The 24,742-nt window shown below is 39.8% G+C and overlaps 1 protein-coding gene and 1 long non-coding RNA gene across 4 annotated transcripts in view; one reads left to right on the forward strand and one right to left on the reverse strand.

Annotated features, from left to right (window-relative positions):
* vps50 (VPS50 EARP/GARPII complex subunit) overlaps positions 1–24,742 on the forward strand; it is a 127,609-nt gene that overhangs the window by 89,221 nt on the left and 13,646 nt on the right. For both annotated transcript variants that reach the window (XM_004547928.3, XM_004547929.3), the window contains 2 exons: positions 19,737–19,885; positions 24,063–24,159. In XM_004547928.3, the coding sequence (XP_004547985.1) occupies positions 19,737–19,885; positions 24,063–24,159 (246 nt within the window). The remainder of the gene's footprint in view (positions 1–19,736; positions 19,886–24,062; positions 24,160–24,742) is intronic.
* LOC143414815 (uncharacterized) overlaps positions 1–24,742 on the reverse strand; it is a 48,736-nt gene that overhangs the window by 19,620 nt on the left and 4,374 nt on the right. Inside the window, exon 3 of one of the 2 annotated variants that reach the window (XR_013095495.1) lies at positions 17,160–22,646. The exons of the other annotated variant lie outside the window; for it this stretch is intronic. This is a non-coding gene — a long non-coding RNA (uncharacterized LOC143414815). Of the gene's footprint in view, positions 1–17,159; positions 22,647–24,742 lie in introns of those variants that run through there. 2 annotated transcript variants of the gene reach the window in all.

Below are 24,742 nucleotides of genomic sequence, written 5' to 3' on the forward strand. Positions count from 1 at the left end.
TGTCCTCCCATCCTTATGCACCTCTTTCCTCTTAATGTCGCTCCTCTCACTTTTTGGCCATCCATTCTGTCCGTACTGACCATGCTGTACGTGTGGTCTCATTGTTTAGAGAGCCCACAGCCGGTGTCACAACATGCATTATGGGTCATCATTATCTGGCCGGTGGTCACTCAGACTCGTGTACACCTCCCTCTTTTTAAATGGGCAGGCCAGGGTGGATATGTGTGTTATTCCATTAGGGCTCTCTAGCGCTGCTCCTCACTGTGATATTACATAGTGACAATTAGTGTGGTGCTGTCCACCTTTTGCCTGATAATGTGTCTTTCTGCAGTCTGTCTCTCCTGTTACATGATCATACAACTGTCATCTCTTGCTTCTGCCTTTTATTTGCATGCCTTTCGTGGCCTATTTTGCATTATCATAGCAAGAAACCCTACAATCCCGTGTCAGCGTGCATTTGGTGGTGGTGGAGAGAAGAAACTCCCTTTGCAGTGGACCAAATCTCCAGCAGGATGAGGCTTAGGGAAAGGCAACCATCTGCCTCAACTCATTAGCATTAGAGGAAAACTAAGAGGCAAAGACCGAAGAGAAACAACAAACTAAATAACTATAAACTCCCTTCAGGCTGGTAGGGACAGTAACCACAGATAAGGATCATGTTGCTCCTGAGGCACAGATACTGATGGAAAACACACAGAGAGCAAGGACGGAGAAGGAAAAAGCCCAAACTGCAGGAGAGAGAAAGACTGAACGCTAATGAAGTGCAATAGTCACATATGAATGTATGCAGAGCAAAGTAGAGGAGATGTGTTCAGTACTTCATGATATTTTGTCTAGCAGCCTAAACAGCAAAGCTAAAGGAAGGTTCTAGGTCACTTGAGCAAACCTTTACTGTAGGCCTCATCGTAAAGTTATACACCCAAGGTGTCTGCCAGCTAAACCCAAAGTGGGAACTTCTTCCACGGGAGTGGAGCCTGATCACTGACAGCTCTGCCTCCCACTGTGCTTTTGGAGTTACTCAAGTAACAACGAGTAAGCGTCATGTCAGGTGTGATGTAGCTACAGGCAGCTACTTGTTAGTAGGTGTTAGTAAGTGTGTATTTAGGTAAAGAAATACAGATTTCTTACCTTACCTGGTAATCTGTGTTTGTGAATAAGCTGAGGATACAACTTTCTGTTCTTTACCCTGCTTGTTTTCTCTTTGCAGTCTGCTTCTAGTACAAGTGCTATAAATCATTTGCTTTGGAGAAAGCTTTCGTTGCATGCTGGTAAATGGGGAAAGCAACGGCTGTCGTGTCAGGATTTTGTTTTGAAAAATAACTTTAAATCTTCCCACCTTTGTGAACTGTGGTTGTTGCACCGAAACAGGAAGGTTTGGACTGAATATACATCGAAAGCCCAAGAATATTGGCACTTTTCTCTTTTTCACTTTCCTCTTCTTTTTTTCTCTTCCCTCAACAGTTAGCAGCACATTACTGCTTTGTTTTACAAAACCCCATAATGGCAATTTTCTTGCTACTTGCTTGTAGTCTCTATAGCTTCACAGTTTGGAGGTGGTCTGACGAGAAGAAGAAAACAAAAATCAATAAACAGAGTTATGAATCATGAAGGCGGAGGAAAGAATAAAGATCTAAACTTTAAATTGTTGTATGCTGCTGCATGTTTTCTCCCTTCAGGGGGCCCAATAGTGACTATTTACACCTGAGTACTTTTCTGAGTAAACTGTGAGCTGTTTTCCAATATCAGACAGGCCTGCGGGTGATGTGTTCACTTTTTCAGCTGATCAAATGGACGCAGATAAACAGACAAACTGAAAGCAGAGAGATAAAGAGAACAAAAAGAACTGAGTCGAATTGCACTGAGGCATTTCTGTTTCTGTGAGCCCACGAGTCCTCTCAGAAGACAGAAGCGTGCTAACCCGAAAGCACACGGATGCGCATTCATATTTCAAATAAGCAAAATCATATCACTTTGCCCCCTGATTAAGAGCCATTTCCAACCACCTTGGAGGAGCGATGCAGTCTGGCTTTGTAACTTCCCATCCTTTCTCCAGTGTAGTGGCAAATGCTTTCAGCCCATCTTGTCTCATGCAAAGCTATTTTAGCTCATCTTAATAAATCATCTAATGTTGGGAAAATGCCCTATATTCCAAACTAACACAGCACTCCCTATTTTGTCTCTTTTTTTCGTCCTTGTTTTGCTCTCCTTTTACTCTTCTGTGTTTTACATCATGACCTACTCACATAAATCTCGCAGAAGCTTGTTCTCTTAGATGAGGCGGACTATAAATCCTTCTCTATCTTGTTTTTTAAAGATTGGTAACCTAACCGCACAGTGAACATGCTGATGTATTTCTACAGAGTACAGAAACTATTCTACCTGCATACAGATACATAAACTGACACACTCCAGAGATCGTGACAGGGAAGACCTCATTTGTAAACACATTATAAAGTTAATTGCACACTGCATGTCAATTGAGCTGCTGAATCCTTGCGGTTTTGTTCACCTGATTTGCCATCGCAACTGTCTGATTCCAAAACCAATGTGCTCGTAATGACACAGAGTCCCATATGAGCACCAGCGAGATTCCATCTCATCTGGTCTCAGGTACAGCGTGCCTTCGGTTTAAATTAGGACTCCACTGGGAAAGTAAAAGATCACCTCTTAGTTTATGTTCCATTTCTCTACCTCTCATATTCTTGATTACCTCTCTGAAACCCTGTCGGGTAGCTTGGCTCTGACACTTTTTGTTTCAAGTCCACTCACTGTGGACTTTCACTATTTTGTTTAAAGTGTTTGAAAGGTTGGGCGGCTAGGGAGCATGAGTGGGAGGGATGTGTTGCTGTATTACACAAAACAGTTGTTACATAATGTTTAATCACACGCACGGTCTATTTCATTGAAATGGAATTGGATGCTGTGTAGAATTATCATCTGTTTAAAATTCTCACTTGCAAAAATTCACCTCCTTTGGTGATACTGCTTGGGGCAGGTTAGACGACTTTGCCATATCAGAATAATGTCATGAACTCCATCAGTAGCCATATTATCGCTGCCAGAAGGTTCAGCTGTGACAGCTGTTGACAGCCGTTGCTGCAGGCAACGTTGTGAGGAGAGCTGACGAAGGCTTGCCTTTTGCAACGAAATGATGGGAAAGCCACCTCCGGGTTGACTAACCTTTTACTTATCTCCCTACACAAACCAACAGTACTTCATCTTTCAATCAGTCCGCTGGTTTATCGCACTTATTTGTGCAACTGTTTCGCCGTCACGTCTTTCAATTTTTATCATTCCATCTCATCTGTTTGTCCTGTCACCTCCTTCTCTTTAGCAGCTGTGCACCAGAGATTACATGCCTCTCAGCTCTCAGCACAAACAACTGCTTGTTGTCCTGCAGTTTATTGGTGCTTCTGAGTGAGTATACACTGCTCACATCGATCCAGGGATGAAGAAAAGATCATACAGCTCGAAAATTATTTCCCTTTTTTCCCCGTTCGATTTCTATCAGAATCAGAATCAGAATACTTTATTGATCCCTGGGGGAAATTATTTTTTGTTACAGTGCTCCATTTTAAACCAACATTAAGACAAGACAGACAATACACTAACTAAGAATAGTACAATATATACATATATATACATACATACATACATACATACATACATACATAAGTCACTCATAAATAAATAGTTGGAAAAGAAACATGTGTAGTTGTAGCAGCAAACAGTGTGTTAAGTGGATGCGTTGTACAGGGAGATGGCCACAGGCAGGAATGATTTCCTGTGTCGTTCAGTGGTGCTTTTCGGTAATCTCAGTCTCTCACTGAACGAGCTCCTGTGACTGACCAGCATGTCATGGAGTGGGTGGGAGGTGTTATCCAACATTGTCTTTATCTTGGACAGCATCCGCCTCTCCGACACCACCTTGAGGGAGTCCAGCTCCATTCCCACAACATTGCTGGCCTTACGGATTAGTTTATTAAGTCTGTTGGCATCTGCGACCCTCAGCCTGCTCCCCCAGCATGCAACAGCATAGAGGATCGCACTGGCCACAACAGACTCATAGAAAATCCTCAGCATTTTCTGGCAGATGTTGAAGGACCTCAGTCGCCTCAAAAAATAGAGACGACTACCATCTACCCTCAGTCGTGATACATTGATTAGATATGTCTTTGCGCGCCCATAAGCTTGATCATGGGGTTTTCGTCTTTCGAGTACAGTGGGACGATGGCTTTTTTGGGCTTGGCACTGAAACTACAATGAGAAGTCGGGTCATTTCTGTGTTGGCACCACGAATCTGACATTAGCTTGCTTGTAGAAATGTACCTAAAAAAGCTGCACTGACTAGCACCTGCTTGTTATTTTCAGCCAATATTAGCCAATATTTTCAGATCTCTCCATATCAAACATATATAGCAGCTGATAAATTTAACTTTAAAAAAATAAAAGGAGAGTGAAAAAGACCCTTTAACAAAATTATAAGTGTTGGTGTTGCATAATTTGTCCACCAGAGAGCACTCTGGAGCCTCCCTGTTAGCATGTGGACTACGTCAAACACAACAGTCAGCTGATCCGTACAGAATAAATAACAACAGATAAAACATGTTTGGGAGATCTGTTTATACTTCCTGTGTCTGGAAGAACTAAAAGTATCGGCCTATGTATCGGAATATCGATGTTTTGGGTCACCAAATATCGGTATCAGTATCAGTCTTAAGACACAAAACGAGAAAACATTCAGAACTTCAACAAGCAAATGATCATGTCTACAGATTTATAGTACTACTGTCACAAAGGTGTTTATACAGCACTGAATGCTTTCCACTCACTTCTCAGACTTCATATGTGTCTCCCAGCATCACAGTGATAACCCCTAAGCTCGTGTTGTTTTTGTGGTTTTTTTATACTGGCTTGGCACAGTCAACACTTGCAAGTTATATGTCATGAAAAGCACATGTGCACACACACACACACACACACACACACACACACACACACACACACACACACACACAAACAAACGACATTTCTTTTTCACCCATACACACACAGAGACTGCACGCTGAACGCAGTCATTAGTTGTGCGTCGCTCACGAGGGCATGTCATTGTCCGTGCTGGCCTCTCTGTCGCAGCCTGCTGTCTCGCACTGTTAATGATGCAACAATCCAAGGGGGAGTGCCATGTGACAAAGATTATAGATCACTATTAAGCACCATGGTGTTCCTGTTTATACTGTAGCTGTCAAGATATTGCAAGAATTGATGTTTTCTTGGAGTTTTAGTTGAACATGCGCACACACACAAACACACACACTTTATTGATAGGCCCAGCTGCAGGTCATGCTCCTCCGCTGCAATGAGGAGACAGTATATCCCCCCGGATACAGTAACACAGATTCCTGTCTAAAACGTCTCGTCAGCTTCTGCCAAAGCGTCATCACATCTCCCACTGTGACGCACAACTCGATAAACAAAATTATGCACTTCGGTTGAAATCTTTTGATTTATATGCTGCATTATCTTTACTCCCAACACCAAGCGCCGCGCATTTTATTTTGGTTTCAGTCGAACTATTAGGATTTTCCTTATTTTTTTTTGTCATATGTGTTATTAGGATAGTGGATGCTCATATTAAATATGGCCAAAGTTTCAAATGATGAGATTAGCATATGTACAAGTAATCCCTGTGAGCTCAAGGGTCGGGTTTCAGACTGCTCAGAAACCTCATTTTCAGTCAGGTTTTACTAGCCTTGACTCTTTGTATGATAACAGTGAGCAGATATATGTAATAACGTCAAATTCCTACCCACTGCTTTTCAAACCTTTCATTTGCGAGGGGCAGCCAATCAAAGCAAAGCTGGTTCAAAGAGAGGGTAGGCTCAACAGGAGGAGAACTAATTGTTTCAGTCAATAGATAACTAAGACCCAGTATAGACAAATGAGGCTTATTACAAGTCATAAATCACATAAAGCTACTGTAATAGAGTTGAAGAGTGTGGACCTGGAAATAGGCATAATATTCATGTCTAGTTTTCTAAGCCAAAGCGCGTCAAGCAAAAGCCTTTTCTTCCTGTAAGATGGTTGTTTTGCCATCCCAAAGAAGGTGAAGAGACCAGCAGCTGTGGGAAAAGAAGTTCTCAAAGATGGGCTTGGAGAGGATGGGCGGTGTCACACAAAATAAATTAAAGCCCTAATTCCATTTGACATTCATCTAATGAGAACCAAATTTCTAGTATTAGAGTGACAAAGAGGTGCAATAGGATCCACTTGACAGTAATTGCCTGGTAGACAGTCCGTTCCACTTGGCCATAAATCTCTATGGAATGGATTGGAGAGGAGTGAGCAGTCAATCACGATAGATTGAGACACTTGAACTGAGAGATCACTTTTCCACTCCCAGCGTGACGCTTCTTCCACGACAAGTGTTATTACATATTTACAAAGTTGTCAGAGTGTGCTGTACCATTCGGTTTATTATTTTTTTCCCCAGGGGAATATTATTTAAAAGTTTAAGTTTGTCTTTTTTACCAGTTAGCTTTGATCAGCTGAACGGCTGGGAAGCTAAACTTGCCAAACCTGCTGTTTGTTTCAAAAACCCAAAGGCAAGACTGTCCAGTCCAGGGTTGTGTGGGGACTGGATACTATCCAAGCTGTCACACGCTCTCGCCAGTCCATGACAGAGTGAACGCAAACAGGCAGACAAGCACACACCCTACAGCCAATTTAGGAAGGTGAACTAACATGCATGTCTTCAGACTCTGGGAGAAAACCGGAGTAACTGGAGTGATCTCCTGCACAGGAAGTCCACGCAAACTCCACACAGAAAAGCCCCAGCTGAGTGGACGATTCCAACCCAGGATTTTCTTGCTGTGAGATGACAGTGTTGACCATTCAAGTGTGAAGATATTGTAGGGACGTGTAACAGGGACGTAAATGTTTGGGGGTTTTATATTTGTTTTTCTTCAGTGAGAAGGTCGTCTTCTCAGACGTCTGCAGCTGTGGACACACAGCGCCTCCAATACCCACCGCAAAATTAGCTCAGACTGCTAACCAAAATTATGCTACTTAATAAATCACCCAATGGACATGCAGGGAAACCTAATAATCAAATAGATTATCCACCAGAGGTGGGCCGTGATCCAGAATACCAGAGAATTTGTTGAGCCATGTGAAATCCTTTGCCTGCAGTGCTGGCTGTGGCTGTTTAGAAGAAACAAGGAAGCCAGCAGCTATTGTTTGTTTCTGTGCTGCACAATTGCAGTAGGGTTGCTTGGAAACTGAAGCACTCGGGTGATTTTGCGTTCAATAGTAAGGGTGCTATGTTAAGTTGGAATTGCAAATATGAGATAAGAGGAGGCTGGCAAAATGTTTCCCCTGGCAGAACGCAGTATTTTTCAGAGAAGAACAGTTCATCCTGATCGATAGAAGGCTTTAGTGGCACTTGACCCTGAAAGACGTTTTAGAAATAGCGTAATATATCCCATAGGGATATCATAAGACAGCAGAATCTCACACTCACAAGCATATGTCGATACAATTGTCTGTCATCATTAAGGATTGTATTCAGCTGGTTAAATATCTTAGCCCTCTCATCTTTGATCTGTAAGTGGAAAAACACCAGGGATCGACAGCCTTCCAGCTTCTCCCGCATCCCTGATTTTCTGTATTAGTCAAAACTTTGCTTCTTATCTGATTTGAATTCCCTCCCCGGATATTCAGTTTTAGAAGCTGTCTCGTCATTGCTCAGTTTCATTGCACAACGGCGCCTGGCTTTGATGCTTGATGTCTTCATATTTAATGATGCTGTTGGTCCACATGGGGAAACAATTAGGATGTCAATGCCTCGCAGGCAGAAACAAAACTTGTTTTGCCTTTTGTCTCTGCAGAGAATACTCCAGTCCTCGAGGACGGTGGACATTTAGGCAAGCTGCTCTTTCTCAACTACTGGATGTTAGCAAAGTTCACATTATCATCATCATAACTGACATTTACATTGGTTTCAGCAATGGGAGAATTTTCTGTCTTTTTTGTACTTTTGCAAGAAAAACTACGGTAAAAAAACATTTGCAATTACTTGGATTTTAATGTCAGTACAGAATTTAAACTTCATGTATATTTATTTATTATTTACAAAGAACATATTGAATGCTGTGGAGTTTGTTTGTTTTTCTTTTTTTTTGAAAAATTATACTAATTTTGAAGTCTATCTGAAGAAGAGATATATTACACAGTACCAAGGCACAATAATAAATAAAACTGGATTCTGCAGTATTGCACTGTTGATTATTTTCATGTGTTTATACAGCCCAGCACCTGCTCTGCTCTTTTGGTGTGCATGAGAACTCTGGAGACAAACGGCTGCTTATTGTAGGAGTTCAGTTCAAATTGTAAGATGGTCTTGCTTTCAGAACGGAAAGTGGAGCTCTCATTGTTCTTCCAGGGAAAGTAGTAAAAGTCCTGAATTTCTTCCATCTGTGTTGTTGTGAAATGATGAATACTCAGGTCTCCAGTTTTGTGCAGCTTAGTCTTCAGTAATAGGAAAGTGAAGATGAAAACAAGCTATTGGAAGGCCTCAATTTTGGGTTTGGGAAATTGTATTGTGCCTGTACCAAATTGATGTTTTAGTTTGAAAGAAAATCTTTAGTTAATAAGAATCATATCAACGTCTCATAAGTCGAAGGTTTGGTTTACTTAGTGCGTTTGCCTGTTACTTTGTTAAGGAATTATCCAGGGCAAACTAACAAAAGAACAAAACTGTCTGTCAGAGGGAAGTTTTTTCTTTTCCTCATCGTTTAGTGTAAGAGGTTTTAAAATGCTTTGTTAACTCAAGGCCACTTCAAAGTGCCAGACAGATAATTAAAACACGGTGAGCTCACAAAGAAAGGAATTGTTCTCTCGCTCCACTTTTGGCCCCATTATGCTGCATGAGATTATACTAAGAATTTAGACACTTACGTAGATATTTCTTTTTTCTTTAATACTGAAGAATTCAAATTCTTGTTCACGTCCCACTGGTGAACTTTAATCATTTTTATCTTTACTCATCACTCAGTAAACTGTATAAAGTGTTGCACTGGGCTAGAGATAATGAAAGGTCTTATAACTTAATTATTGCCGATTATTAATTATACTTTCATAAAGCATTTAATGACATTATTAGAAGTTAAAACTAAAACTAATACAGTAAGTACATTTTGTTTTCACATAAGAATTTAAATGTCAGTTATTAATAAGAGCTGCAACTATTCACGGCCACATTGTTGTCCTCATAAGTTAATAATAGAGAGGTGATATATGAAATTATAGAATGCTGAAAGATGACTGAAAGGTTATTCTTGTTGCATGAGCAGTCTAAGTTACACTCATCTTACTGTAATACACAAAATCTGTCTGTGCGTTTGTCTGCCAACTCCTCCTAAACGTTCAGCAGTTGAGCAACCAAACTTGGCACACGGGTACGTCTTCGGTCACTGATGGACTGTATCTACGTCAAATATTATGCCTAGCAACCACAAATCAACAGGCTAAAATGACCTTTTTTCTTTTTACATTTATGCACCTATAACACCTTATAAAAGCACTATGTAATATTTATTTCATGACAAATGCATCTAAAAAAAGTGAAGTTATGCATCATATATTATGGCAGATTTCCTGGAAACCACCTTGCAACAGTATAAAAAGGCCTTTTTTGCCTTTATGCACTTATATTCCCTTATGAAAGCATCCCATAATTTTAATCTCATGACAGTAATGTCTCATTTATATTCACTAAAACTGAATTATACATGTTGCGCAGCAACAGCCTAGCAATAAACTAAAATAACTAGTATTTTCAGACCTACATACCTTTAGAAAAGCATTGCATCATTTTATTTTTATGGCCAATAGCATGACCAGGTCAAATAATACTGTAGCATCCCAGTATGTACTATTTAATTTAAGTTGGCACTTGTACCAAGGATGGACTAGGTTAAATATATATATATATATATATATATATATATATATATATATATATATTTGCAGATATAATTGTCAAACTCAGATTTTAATTTAGATTTCAAAAATGGCCTTGAGCATTGAGCATATGTCATTCTGCACAGTGATGCTCGTCTGAGTGACAAGATCTCATATTACGGTTACCTGAGACTATTTAGGCAACATTGCAGAGGTGCAGGTAAGACTGTGACATGTTGGCGATTGTATTAGTGAACATCTATCTAACTGATCTCAGAATCTTATTTTTGTTCGATTTATGTCAACTGTTCCTCGTTCTTTCTTTGTTCTTGGTTTAGTTAAAGTTAAACTAGGCCACATTTCCTTCAGGTGCAAGTCCAAGGGAGTTCTTAATTATTTTGTTATCAACAAAGACCTCCTGCTACAGTTGTCCTGATTAAAATAATTTGAATAATTGCTTAGATTGCCCAAACTGTTAGATGAAAATATTCAGGGCTCATTACTCAAACAGCCTGTTCATGTACAGTAGATTAATTTAATTGAGCTGAGGAATGTGCATTGAATATCTCTTTCTAAAAATTAATTAGAGGACAGTTTTGACAAAATTCCAGCTCCCTTTTCGGCTCTTTATGGTAATAAAAAACTCTGCATTTTGCAGTAGCGATCGCTAGTGGGCGTGAGCGGAGTGCTTAATGCCGCTTTCACCAGTGTTAAAAGGTCCTGTATGCTTGTTGGTTTACTTTATTAAGAAATCTGTGCCTATTACACGCTGTGATTTTTGCAAATATGGTTATATAAACATTTTTTTCTTTTATTTGGAAAACATTTCACTGTTTCTCACATAAACTCACCAATAAATTATCTGACAGGCGATAGCTGTTTCAAATCTTGCGTTTTAATGTTTGATGGTGGTTTGGATGCTGACGACAGATCGTTCCTTTGGTAAGTCACAATACAGTGCTTGTGAGCAATGCTGTAAGATGAGTCATATAAGCCCGGATCTCTACAGCTGCCTGATATGTAGGCAGCCTAATAGTAGATGTCAGGACTGGCTCTAGCCTGCTGTGTTAGGGTGGGCAGCTAGAAATAATAAGTGAGCAACTTGAGCGAGACAAAAACCCGAAGTTAGAGCAGCTGACAAGTATCCCACGGGTTGGTGGTTTCAGTCCCAGTTCAAATGATGGCGTCTTCTCTCTCTGAGATGTGAAAAATAAGCACAGTACATAAAGTCTTGACTAAACTAATCTTTAAAACACTAATTTGTTCCAAGCAGCATGTAGCAGCTGTAAGATGGTTTTCTCACAGGCTGAAGAACATCAGTCCCTGCATGAATCCAGACATTTATCCTCTGAAAGAGAAGCACAGATTATTTTGGAGTTTGGAAAGAGGCAGACTGCAAAAAGGACACAGTATAACATTTTAACGTCATAACACACATCAGATTGAAACGCTAATGCATGCTCGCGGGTTCTTTCTCAGCGTCCTGCAGCTATTTAGAAAAATTACATATAAGGGAAAATCTCAGACACATTTAACAAAATGAGCATTTTTAGTGAATGTGAAACACGTTAGCTTAGCCAGAGCATCACGACACGTGTAACCAGCACAAAAGCTGCTACAACGGGTAAACAGGAACTCTAAAATGAAACACAAATACTGATTTGAATACGTTAGAGTTTGATATCTATTAAAAGATGCCATTTATTTATTTTTAGTAGTTTAATGTGTGTGCGCTTTATTTGCTGCCTTGACTTGAGGGACAGCTGTCTGCTTCCTCTGAATGTTATTTATATGTAAATCCGATCACGTTAAGAGGGCAGTGTGAGACTTGAGTATGCAAGCTGTAAGGTGCCCACACAGTCATAAGTTTATATGCCTCTTTTAGCACTGACTGACGAAAACCCATTTTTTTCCTCTAAAGTCTGATTTGGTGGGCAAGACGCCCGTTCTGATGGGCTCAGCCCACCCCTGCCATAGCTATTGTACAGCTGGGCTGTGTAGATGGAGGGCTAACAGTGATCACTGTGACAAAATGGTCTAGACTTGCAGTGGAAATAACTTTCCATGCAGCGTTTGTCTTTCATTGTTTGCCAGCACTTACTGCTCTGATTAATGGTATACTTGCCTGTTGTGTTCCAGTTTCCCAGGTTAAACAGTCAGAGCTCGACGATCATTTACATTAGCACACTCAGATAAATGTCTTCACGCTGAAAAACGAAAACAAGCGCATTTTCTTACCGAACTGATGTCAGCTGTATAGAAAGAACGCTGCCTCGGGAAATGCAAAAATGTCCTCTGTAAAGTTGTGTGCTTTGTGAAGATCTTCTTCTCAGTGAACAGTGTGTACTCAGCCTTTGGCTCTGACTTTGAGACTGCTGTGACAACTGCAGTAAATGCAATTTCAGGCTTTCACAGCAGAGCTGTTTCACCATGCTTGGATCCTCACAACACTTTCTTTTTTCTCCACAGAGAGATAAATTCAGATGGTTTTTATAATTAACTTAATGCAACCAGCAAGTACGCGATTCGTTTTTATTTTGATTTGTCCAATCTTTTCTTTTCTTTTCTCATAGTGGAGGAGAAGAACAATAAATTGACTCTGTATTGTTTATTATATTGAAGAAAACCTCATCTTGTAGCTCTTCGTCTTTTTCAATTTAATGTTACTGCAGATAACATGAACAAAAAAATATTTTGGTAATCAGTGGATCTAAATAATTTTTTTTTTATTAGTCATTTAGTAAAATGTACAAAAAAGAGTGAAAATATTTCAATTACTTCCTCCAAAAGTCCTTTTTAATCTTATTTATTTATATATTTATTATTCTTTTTTACACTGGCATCTATCTAATGCAATCTAATACTCAAAATCATCAGCCATGTTCCAAATATGTTTATTTGTTTTGATTTTAAATTCTTTCTAAAATATTGTTATGATTAATTGGATATTATTCAACATTTTTCTGATCATTTGGGGGATTTGGATGCAGTAGTTACAGGAGTACATGCTCAAATTTTACTTTATAAATGTTGTTCTAGTGCATCCTTAGGTGGTTGCCAGGCAACATCATAGTGTATTTATAATAGTGGATATAAATAAAGCATTACACATGAAATGGAAATGATGGGAAGCTTTTATAAGGTGTTTTTCTTAATTAATTTTTTTCATACCTGCCACTGGGCTAAAATGATCCCTTCTTATGTATATGTATCATAATATGTGATGTAGATAAGAACTTTTAAGGGCCTTGGATGCACCTGTGTGCCACTAGGTCTTGCTGTATTATAGTAAGACTGAGATAAAAATGTAACCTTTTTTCCAAAATTGCATAATTTATCAATTTTTTTTAGCATTTTAAACATTAAAATGCTATTAAAACCCAAAGTCCAGTAAAGTCATTGTGTTTATTTAGACTGTTTACTAACTAGATAGACTACTTATTTGGTTTTCTTATTTTTTCCCCAATGACACATTTTTTTAGGTTGTCGTAGTTGCTGATTTTTAATTAAAGTAATATTTCCATTGCAAATACTGGTCTTTATGATTAGTATGCCAGAAAATGCCATTCACCATTATAGTAAATGGTGAAAATAATCAAAATTTATTTCTATATTGATGATAATCAACCAATGATCCACCAGCCAAATCAGGCCCACCATCCCATGTTGGCTTATTTATTAAATCTCTAAAAAGAATTGATTGAAGGGTATCCAGATATAATTTTTGTTAGAACACTTTCAAAGCGTTAGTAATTTAGATGCATAATTAGCTGCTAAATGCAGAAAAATATAATATTTATCAGCCACATGTGCATAGTTGTTTCCTTGTCCCAAGTTAATGTAGTTAATAGGTTGAGGTGAGTAATGGAATTTGTACTACTTATTGATTTTGGGTAAATATCGTTTTTAACGGGCTCCTGGCCTGGCGTCATTTTGCAAAAGTGGCCCCCAGGCAGAGCAGAGTACTCCTGGTCTACATCATCTACACTCTGAACTTCATTATGAAAATGCAGTTTCACTATTTGTCTCAGTGGGACATCAGAGAACTATCTAAACTCCTCCTAAATGCCTTCAGCAGCTGCAGGATATGAATCAAATGAAGTATGACCTCTTCACTATAAGTCACGCTATATGGAAAGATCCAGCTAAGCGCCCTCCATCCTTCAGCCCCTCGTATGACGTTGAAAAATCTATCACTGACTCTTAATTTGTCCAATATGGCATTCTTTCTCTCATACTTGGCAATGCAGCAGGCACATGGTGTTACTTTGCTTTTATCTGTCTGTCTGTCATTTTGAGTGCCATCATAAAAGTGAAGGGATCATTGTTTTTGTGGTTTTTATCTCCGAGCGTATCAAATAAAATGCAAGTTACACAACAGCTGATTACAGTAGGTCCGTAATGATGACTGAAGGGTTGATGTCTTCATATCTTTAAGTTGTATTTTTATCTGTTTTCTGATAAATGCAGCAGCTGCTAACATCCTCACGTATTACTGTGTCTGAGTCGTAGCTCTGTGACAGAGCGGTTCAGTACGACAAGGAGCTTCCTGTTGTCTGGAAACATGGCAGATGCCTTTTGATTATATGCATCTGTTTGTATCCATTACATTGTCACGCTAAATGATTTCCTAAGCATCAGACATAATTTGCATGTTTATCCCTAACAATGGATTGAAATATTCAAGGCTACCAAAGGGCAATAACACTGGGATATCATGTTTCTTGCTCTTACACACAATCAAATGCTGCTGCTATTGTAAACATTAGGGGTGCAACGATACACAAAATTCACGGTTCGGTTCGATACTTTGGTGTCACGGTTCGATATTTTTTCGATACAAAAAAATGTTCATGCCTTTTTAATTTGTCATTTATTAAAATTATAAATATATATTTTAACTCAAAAGTACAGTTTTTAAATTTAACCCTAACCCTTGTGCGTGTTTTTTATTTTGACAGCGAATACGCACCTGCGGACCACTTATGTGCAGCCCTGGTTATTTAGCTCGTCATATTGCAGCCACAGAAATTCTTTTGTCCATGAAACCATAAAGCTGCACTTTCTTTTTGCCTTATAGTCTGATTTGTCATAACTTCTCCGTTTTGTGGTAAGCTTTTCTTTGGCTGTCACTTCTTCACCCTGACCTGTCTTATTTGGCTCAGCAGAACTGAAATGCTTTTACACACGTACTCACATAAGCTCAGCGATTCTCTGCGCGATCAACCTCTCACATGTTTAAGCTGCGGGAGATTTCACTTGTCATGTTTGCATAGTAAGCTAACGATTAATAAGACGATGTCAGAGGAATTGGTGCACAAATTATCATCACTCACAGATCAGTGCTGTCGCTCTCTATACACAGTTCGCGTGATTGCAAAGTGAAAGCAAAAAACAAGCGCAAATTCAAACGCGATTTCAATATGTCACATATTGACAGTGGCTCACCGATGCCAATGACATAATTACCCAGCTACATTTCCGAAAGAATGCAAAAGCATTGACATATATTTTTCCTTCCTACAATAGCCCGACGGGCAGGGAAGAGATAGATTTTGGTAGCCCGACTGAAAAAATCGCTAGCTCCGGGACGTCGGGCTAGCGATATTGCGAGCCCTGTATCTGATCGAGGAATCACTCATCTTTGGAAAAGAGTTTATTACAGAGAAATGTCTCTTTCCAAAATAAAAGCTATACTATCCGCTTCTTCTGGGCTATATTCTCAGCAGCATAAGGAGAATCATGTGCTAACAGCTGTCTAAATGACTCGGCTAAAGTTAGTAGCATGCTTGTTGTTTTTGTCTTTGCACTAGGATGATGTCGGCGTAAATGTGCAGTCATATTCGTTGTGTTCCCACTAGTGCTTTCAGGTTAATCTCGTTGAAATGACGTTAACGCCACAACACGGCAAATCTCCGTTAACGAGCTACCGCCGATCGCCCCGTGCATGGGGCTAGACGGCCAACACGTTAACGAGCTAACTGCGCTAACCCACTAATTCCCACCCATGTAATTGAGCATTGCATGGCACATCCAACATACTGTTTTACTTTAGTCCATGACTCGCTTACCTTCAGGGTCATACGTCACATGAAAACCAAAATAATTCCAAACGCCAGATCTGAATGAGGGTGGGGGAGGTCCATGTTGCAAGGAGAGCTTAACTTCTGTCTCGCTAGCTTGCCCTGCGCTCTTCCTTCTGACGATGCTGTCTGTGTTGAGCGCTCAGTGAATCTGCATTCGACTACTCCGCCTAGGCTGCACTGTCGACCCTAGGCGGAGCAGTCGAACGCAGATTCACTGAGCGCTCAACACAGACAGCATCGTCAGAAGGAAAGTTGATAAAATAAATTACAAATTTTGTATTGTTCGATACATATGCGTACCGAACCGAAAGCACTGTATCAAACGGTTCAATATCGATACGAATATCGTTGCACCCCTAGTAAACATGTAATAATAATAGCGTAAGCATTTCGCTTAGAAACCAGTAAACATTAGGGGGTCAGGCAAGACTTTTTTTTTTTTTGCACATTTTACCCTAAACCCTAGTGAGATTTCCCCAAGTTTGTTCCACGTCTCTGATTATATTTGTGCTGTAGATTCTGAAAACCACACGCATAAATTCCTAAATGTCATCGATGTTGTGTTTGTCCTTTCCCGCCCACCACATTTTTCTTTTCAGCCCAGCTTTTTGCTTTTACCTGGAGGATCCCTGCAGACTCGCATGAATTTGGAAAGGAAACACAACTTCTCTCCCAAATGTCTTTCAGAAGCCTGTTTTTATGCTGAAAAGGCACAACAAACGAAAGGTCAAGCGTTATGTAGCGTCATTAAAAATAGACCAAACCAAACTTTGCTTTAATGTCAAACTAATGCAGCTTGAGATTTATTTTATTCATTCAAAGGACAGTGTACAGTTCTTGTATACAACTGTAATGTAGCACTGTAATGTTCTTATTCATGGTAAACCTGTGGATTTGTTTTTTGCTGACTGGCAAAAGTCCTCATGCTGCTCACTTCTCTCTGTTAGGCTATCTTACATATAAAGAGGTGTTTTTACCCTACTTCATTGTACCGAAGATCCTTTTAGGCACCATCCCCCCCACCGCAAGCACAGCTTTCCCAACACTGCAGACGCAGATATAAAAGAAGAAACAAGTGAAAGAGGTTGAATTCTAAAGCTCCAACACTCCACAAAGAGAAAGCAGCTGCATTTGTAAAGAGGCGCGTTTTGACCATAGTGTCCAACCAGCTGCTGATATGATAAGATCTGCTGTTACAAAAGAAAATGACAAGAACAAGCGCACAAATAGTTTTCATTTGATTTTCTGGGAATATTTATTGCGTTTGCATGTTTGTGTGCAAGTTCCTGTAGGATCTGGCAACGTCACACGTACAAATGGCTGCTGGCCACTGCAGCGAAACATTTATTTATTTATTTTGCTATGATCCCGTTCCAAATGTTAACGTCATTTGCTGTAGTTTGAAGAGGGCAGTAATGGCCTTTCTGGATTAACTCCATAACCATTACACGTTTGTCATGTTTATGTGCAGGGACGTTTTTAAAATGCTGACAGCTGTGCTCATTGTGGCGACTTGAACCCTTTGCAGTGTTCGAGATGCCTTTGTATCTTTTTAAAGCAGATTTAGTAGATCAAAAAATTGTAACTCATGACTAAGCATGTGAAACTGAGTTTTCTCAGCATATAGTGCTTAAAACATTTATTAGACCCCTCCCAGTGTAAGGTTTAGCCTCAATTAATAGTACTGGTGTTTATCAATGTCCTTTTTTTGTGTTTTATGGTGGTCTTTAATCAAAATGATGAAAGCAGACAAACAACTAAACCTCAAGTTATTTAAAAATTACTTTCAGTGGTTGAATTTTATGCTTGACTACTTTGTGACTTCTCAGACAAGTCCAGTGTGCCGGCTCAAATTTGTGTGTTAAAATGGGAATTCAGTTTATTTTCCCAGTAAATATAAAAGAAACTTATAAATTTGTTAAGCATTTCTGTGCATTGTAAAAAGCCTTGGACAGCCATAATTTAAAAAAGAGTAATTAATGCGTATCAACCCTTCAAGGAACTAAATTAAATGTGTGATTAAATGACTCAGTAAACGAGGACTGCATCTTTAACTTGGGGCTCAAATTGTTCTTCCGATTCCCCGAGTTTAGAATAACTGCATTCACAGCTGTATTAGGCCAAAGTGTGGCTGCTTTGGTGAACGCTCTGCAGCCTTTTGACAAAGTAAAGAAAGTGTGCATTATTTCTTCTGTTTTTTAAGTGTTTTGGTTGCTTACAGAAGAAAAAGGAAATGTGCCGTTTGTGAATTATACAACAAAAATGTTAATAGTCATATTTTTTTTCGTTTGCAGTCTAATTTCAGCTCAGGTTTAATAATTCAGGGAAAACTTTATGCGATCTTTTAATCTCTAACAAAGACGTAATGAGTAACTTTAGCCTTACCTAGTTACTGAAGGCTTATTTAATTTCACCATCTGCGCTGAGAAGTATTCAATTAAATTCAATCATGTTTATTTCGAGCCGCTCCCGCGATGAGTTGCAGTCTCCGCAGGGAAACCATTAGATCCCCACTGCTGTAAAATAATATAGATCAACTGTTAATCTCCCCGAGTTAATTTCAGACCGATGATGATTTTGGCAACACTGCGCGTTTGATTGAATGCGGAGAGATAAGTTGGAGGTTGTGTAAAGGTTGAAGTTATCACTTTGAGGGAGACAGCATAGCTCCTGCTTGTCTGAGTCATAAATTGTCCACAGAGCTGCATTCTGTGCATTTTTGCAGCAGTGCGTACGCCGAGCTGTTATAGCCCGTTTTAGCCGCTGCTGGCATTTTAATACGGAGCACGTCACTCTGTGTAAAACACTTTCATTTCAGAAATGGTTATTTGTCTGCTGTTACTGAATGTTTTTCATCTGTTATCAGTGATAATAAAGTAGTGGCATGAAGGTCTTTTATCAGGCAGGATTTGACATTTCACGAATTCTTGCCATCTTTTTTTGGACCACGTAGGAGTGATGTAACCATTTGCTTTACTTTTACTCATTAATCTTCATGCTACAACAGTTTGTCTCTACTCTGGATACTTGGCAGGACCTCGGTTATAAAAGCTTTCCACCGCTCTTCTGGAATAGGAGTGCTCGTACACGATATTAGACCCAGACTGCACTGGCCGGTAGTGCGTAAGTGGACGATACGGTGCAGCATTAATGGCTCCCATTTGTTCATTACCTGCGTGATTGCTATTGATCTGCCAGAAGCTGTTTCAGGGGGCTTTGCAGTCACAGAGTACAAAGCTCTGTGTGCCAACATAATACATTACGCCACCAAGACATTACTTTATTGTTTTTTATGCAGATGCTGATTATTGTGGTTGATTGGAAGAGAGCCGGGTTGAAACCTTTCTATTTCTCTTTCAGTAGTTTTTCGATTGAAAGGATAAAATGAGTGATAAATGGAGTGTTAGAATGTATCAGAACGATTAATGCTGCCGCTTCAGGAGTGTTTGGTCAGCAGAACTTTACTGTGTGGGGGCTTCGGCTGTGACCGGGTCCCTCAAAGTTGATTGCACTTTAGACGATGCATCTGAACTGCTCTTATGTTAGATTAAATGTTAAAGTGATCGCAGGACGACATACACTGAGAGAGAGATTAGCAGGGAAATGATTGCGCTTCCCTCTGCTTCAAGTGATATTACAATGTTTCCTTCGTGTTAGTTTTCTAAAGTCCACCTGTGTTTCTTTCAGGAGGCTGTCGGGGAGAACGCAGGGGTGCATGGCCCAGCAGAGGACAGGAAGGAGAAGGTGCCCAGCCCCCATCTCAGCCAGCTGGTGGTCCTCACTAACAGCGGGACTCTCTACGGGCTGGCACAAAGGGTGGTGGCCACAGAGTCTCTGTAAGCACACACCACTGGAAGCATTTGCACACTACATTAAAGTATTCCTTACATTACATTGACATTAGTGCGTGCTTTATGTCATCGCTTGTGTGTCCTGGCAGCGCGATGTAACGTGACAGTTATGTACATCAAAGCACTCTGTTTGATCAAGTTATAGAGGCCGCTTCTCGCTCACTGCCTCGTGTCAGGATGGCAATAATGTCATTACACAGTTTTCCACACACTGGCCGGCAAAGATTAGCCCTGCCTGCGTTGTGTTCCTGCACACACAGCAACACATTTTAGCGCCCCCAAAATCATTTCCTTTCTCTAATTTGATATGTTTTAAACTCTCTCAATCAGTCACTCAGTAACCAGTTTATTTTTGTACTCCTCTACTCTGTTTTTTCCCTCCCTCTCTGTCTTACTCTGTTACATTCACACTACACACTGGTGCCCCCGTGCATAATTAGGTCAAGCTTATCATCAATGCTGACAGCACTTGGGCCCTCAGAGGTCTGCGCTGTACAACAACAGCTTCATAATGAAAGTCTTGTAAACCAAAGGCTCTGACAGCGCTGTTGCCAGAACGCTGAGTAGGCTTACACTCGCTCACAAAAAGGGTTTCGTGTTTTGGAGGCAGGCAACAAGCTCCGAAGAAGAATGAAAGCAAAACGGCTAAAGTGTTTAGTGTAGGTAAAGTTTAAAGGACCAAAGCAGACTTATTCTGTGCAAAACTGCGAGAAATTGTTGAGGGCGTTGGTGGTCGGGTTTTATTTTTTATGCTTTTGATCTAAAAATAGTGTTTTTAGAAAAGACAGCTCACAGTTTGTGTGTGTTTTTAGCATCCTCAGCCTGTCCCATTTCAAACAAAATCTCTGGGAGAGAAAAGAAAGTGGACACAGCAATCATGTGTGAGAAGAATCAAAGACAAAAGCTCAGCAAACTGACCATCGGTTGTTCATTCTCTATGCTGCTGGTCAGGTGTTGCATCTATACAAGCGTGACTCTGAAGTGCAGTGTGTGCTTTCTTCTTCTTATTCCCTCCACAGCACATGATTATGTTGCTGAGGTAAACACAAGCTGTTCCTGCTCACCTTAATGCGATCTTCATTGCTCTATGAAAACAAACGGACGCAAAAAAATATCTTCTCTCTGGTACTTTTACGCACCCATCCAAAAAAAGTTGGGCCGGTGTTTAAAACGTAAGTAAAAACAGAATGCAGTGATTTGCGAATCTCACCAACCCACAAAGCAGCTACACTTCTTAACAGCGTGGTACTAAAAAGAAAGAGTTGGAGGAACATTTTGCAGCTTATTTGGCAACAGGTCCGTAACATGATGGTATATAGGGAACGTCTCTGAGATGCCAAGAATAAAAATTGGCAGAGGTTCACCAATATTGCAAAAAAGCCTTGTAGAACAGTTTTAGATTCACTTTCCTTGATGTAAAATTATGAAGACTTAAAGATCAGCAGTAGATAATATCAATAAAAGATTCAGAGCATTTGGAGAAATCCTGTTTTCTTTGGGCTAAGATGATTTAAAATAGACTGAGGCAAAGTGGAAAACTGTTCTGGGCTCAGATGAGTTGAAACTTGAAATTCTTTTAGGAAAACATGGATGGTACATCGTAAGGACTAAAGAGAGGAGGGACCATCTGGCTTCTTATCAGTGCTCACTTTAAGCCTGGGCGTCTGATAGTATTGGGGTGTATCTGCACGTATGGAATCGGTATCTTGCACATCTGGAAATGCACCATCAGTGCTGAAAGATATACATACAAGCTTTAAAACAACATATGCTCCCGTCCAGATGAGCTCGGAAATCATGTGTATTTCAGTAATAGCTGCATACTGCAGTTATTCTAACAGCAGGAATTCATAGTAGAAGAGTGGGGAGTGAGGTGGCCTGCCTGCAGTCCAGACCGTTCACAAACTGAAAACATTTGGAGCGTCATATGTCAAAAAATACGGTATAGACCCAGGAGTTTTGAGTATTTTGAATCTTACCAAACAAGACTGGAACAACATTCCTCTCCTAAAAGTCCAGCAGCTGCTCTCATCAGATTCCAGATGTTTTTGATGACGACTATTTTTAAAAGAAGGGATGCTACACGGTGGTAAACGTGGCCTCTATCCCAGCTTTTTTTGAGAAGTGCTGCTCGCATCGAATTCAAGACAAGCTAATATTTTTTTTTTAAATGGTGCATTTTGTCACTTTAAGCATTTGATATATTTTCTGTGTTTTGTTGTTGATAAAATGTGGGTTTATGGGATTTGCAAATCAATGCATTCTGTTTTTATACAGTGTCCAAACTAGTGTGAATTTATTAACATTAAATTATGCTTTAAAATAAAGGTTTCTGTTTGGGTTTGGATGTTAATAATATGCAAATTGAATGCAATTTATCTTTTTTTCCTAAGCGCCCTATCTAAAAGAAAATTCAATTTATAGCCGCAAGAGTCTATTAGAAGAATAATGACACAGATGCACTCACTGGCCCCTTTTAAGGTACACCTATTTAACAGCTTTTTAATACAAATATCGAATCTGCTGATTACACAATGCATCATACCATGCAAGTGACTTAGTATGTGACGGACTGGCTGCTCTGAGTATTTCACAAACTGCTGATCTGCTGGGATTTTCCCACACCATCATCTCTGGGGTTTACAGAGACAGTCTGGAAGAAAAATATCCAGTGAGCGGCAGTTCTCTGGGTGAAAATGCCTTGTTGATGTCATAGGTCAGAGGAGGATGGCCAGACTGCTTCAACCTGATAGGAAGGCAACGGTAAATGAAATAATGAGAAGAAGAATAGCATCTCTGAACACACAAATGTTAAACGAGAAGGAGTTTACTGTACTCAAATGGCCACCTGATCTCAATCCAATAGAGCACCTTTGGGATGTAGCGGAATGGAATGTAAATTTAGTGACTGTCACTTCTGTGGCCTCAGACTTTTAGTTCTCTGATCTTTCTCCAAAACCCCAATTTATCAGCTAACGACAGGTTACCTTTAGCTTGCAGTGAGGGGCGTCTGCAGGTTTAAGGACAGCTTTTTTTTTTCACTTCATTGGTGTGTGCATTCACACCCAAACGGAGGTTCAAGAGGCAGCAAAAGAATGTGGAGGTCCCACCTGGGACTGGTGTCTTAGTCTGATTAAGTCGATTTCTCCTGTTTTATTCTCTCTTTTTTCCTGCTGTATTTAAGAGCTCTGCGGAGACCTGTTGTTCTTTAATTAATGATCCTTGTTAAAGTCAGGACTCAACTCTGAACTTCAGCCCACGTAAACATGTTCACTCACTTTTTATTTCATGCACTGTAACACTTCAGAGCCATCGATCAGCCTGAGTCAAGAGGTCTTTATTTAGTCAGTGCTGGATACAGAGTGGAAGGGGGGGGGGGGGTGTATTAGTTCTGAACGCATTGATTGTTTTTTTCTTCTTCTTCTTTCTGTCCTGTATTTCTCTCTCTGCTACCTCTTTTGGTCTGAGTGTTTTTTCAAGGATAATTGAAATCCAATCCTTGTCAAAAAACCCAAAAAACAAATAGAAGTGCTGCTTGATTTGTCGGACGTGAAAATACTTTGCTTTGGGAGGTGAGACTTAAAGGTTTGGAAGTCAGACAAGTTTTTACAGCAAAATTACAGCTGACTCCATAATTTACATTATAATAATCAAATTTGATGTTTAGCCTATCCCAGCTGTCATACCCTGCCTCTCGCCCTATGACAGCTGGGATAGGCTCCAGCGCCCCCCGCGACCCTGAAAAGGATAAGCGGAAGCGAATGGATGGATGAATTTGATGTTTATTTCATCAAAACGTGACCAACAAGGGAAGAAATGAGATTGAACAGCAGGAAATGCTGGAAACTCAGGTTTAAGCACATATGACTAAAATCTTGATCCAATTAATGGATCAGAAGAATCAAGGGAGACAAAAAAGTAAAAAAAAACCTTCTTATTCCATTTGAGATGATTTACTGTTGTTCAAGAGTAACAGAGATTTAAGGTGATGTTCTCTCTAATGGTCAGTTACTCCACTTTGTAATAGTAATACGAGCTTTTGTAAATAGATCTGTCACTCTTTAATAACACAAAAACAACACATCGTAATTGCCTTTTCTTATGTGTCACAAGCAGAGCATATGGGCAGAATTTAAAGGCTGTTTCTCTTTGGTTGTGTCAGTGTGTTTCTGGCAGAGCAGTTTGAGTCCTTGCAGTCCCACTTGGACGCGATGATGCCTGCAGCCAAGAAGCCCTTCCTGCAGCAGTTTTATTCCCAGGTATTGTTTGGTTTATACAGTTATGCCTCCTCTGAGGGCACAGGCCTCAATTATTACAGTAACTGATCATGTCATCACTGTCAGCTACAGCTGTCAGGTTATTTCAGACATCGTCTCCAGCTGTAGAAAACCGTTTGTCTTTTATTTTATTTTAACCTCTTGTAAGGCTGAGATTATGTTATTTTTTGTTATTTGTAATTGATTTTCTCCACACATGCACTTAAATATGTGGTTTATAGGATGTGTTTTCCTTTTGGATTTCACTGTTAATATTTAAGGCACAATGTGAAATATGCTGTGTGACTGTTGTGGATGTGCTCCCCCTCCCACCTGCACTCCACTTGCTTAATTGTAATTGTGCCCTTTTGTTTTCTTTAAAAACAAATGAAAACAACTCAAACCCACATGGATAACTTTGCTTCTTTTTCTTTTTTTTGTCTCTTTGACATTTGAAATTCAGATGAAGAGACGGGTCTGTTTGACCCAAAACATCAAGTGAATGTCATGTCCTGATTTCGCTCATTGGAAACTTTAACATTGTTCTTCCTGCAGAATAGCAGGCAGTTGAAAAATACCTTATCCA

This window comes from Maylandia zebra, linkage group LG22 (assembly GCF_041146795.1).
Source record: "Maylandia zebra isolate NMK-2024a linkage group LG22, Mzebra_GT3a, whole genome shotgun sequence".
NCBI classification, from domain to species: domain Eukaryota; kingdom Metazoa; phylum Chordata; class Actinopteri; order Cichliformes; family Cichlidae; genus Maylandia; species Maylandia zebra.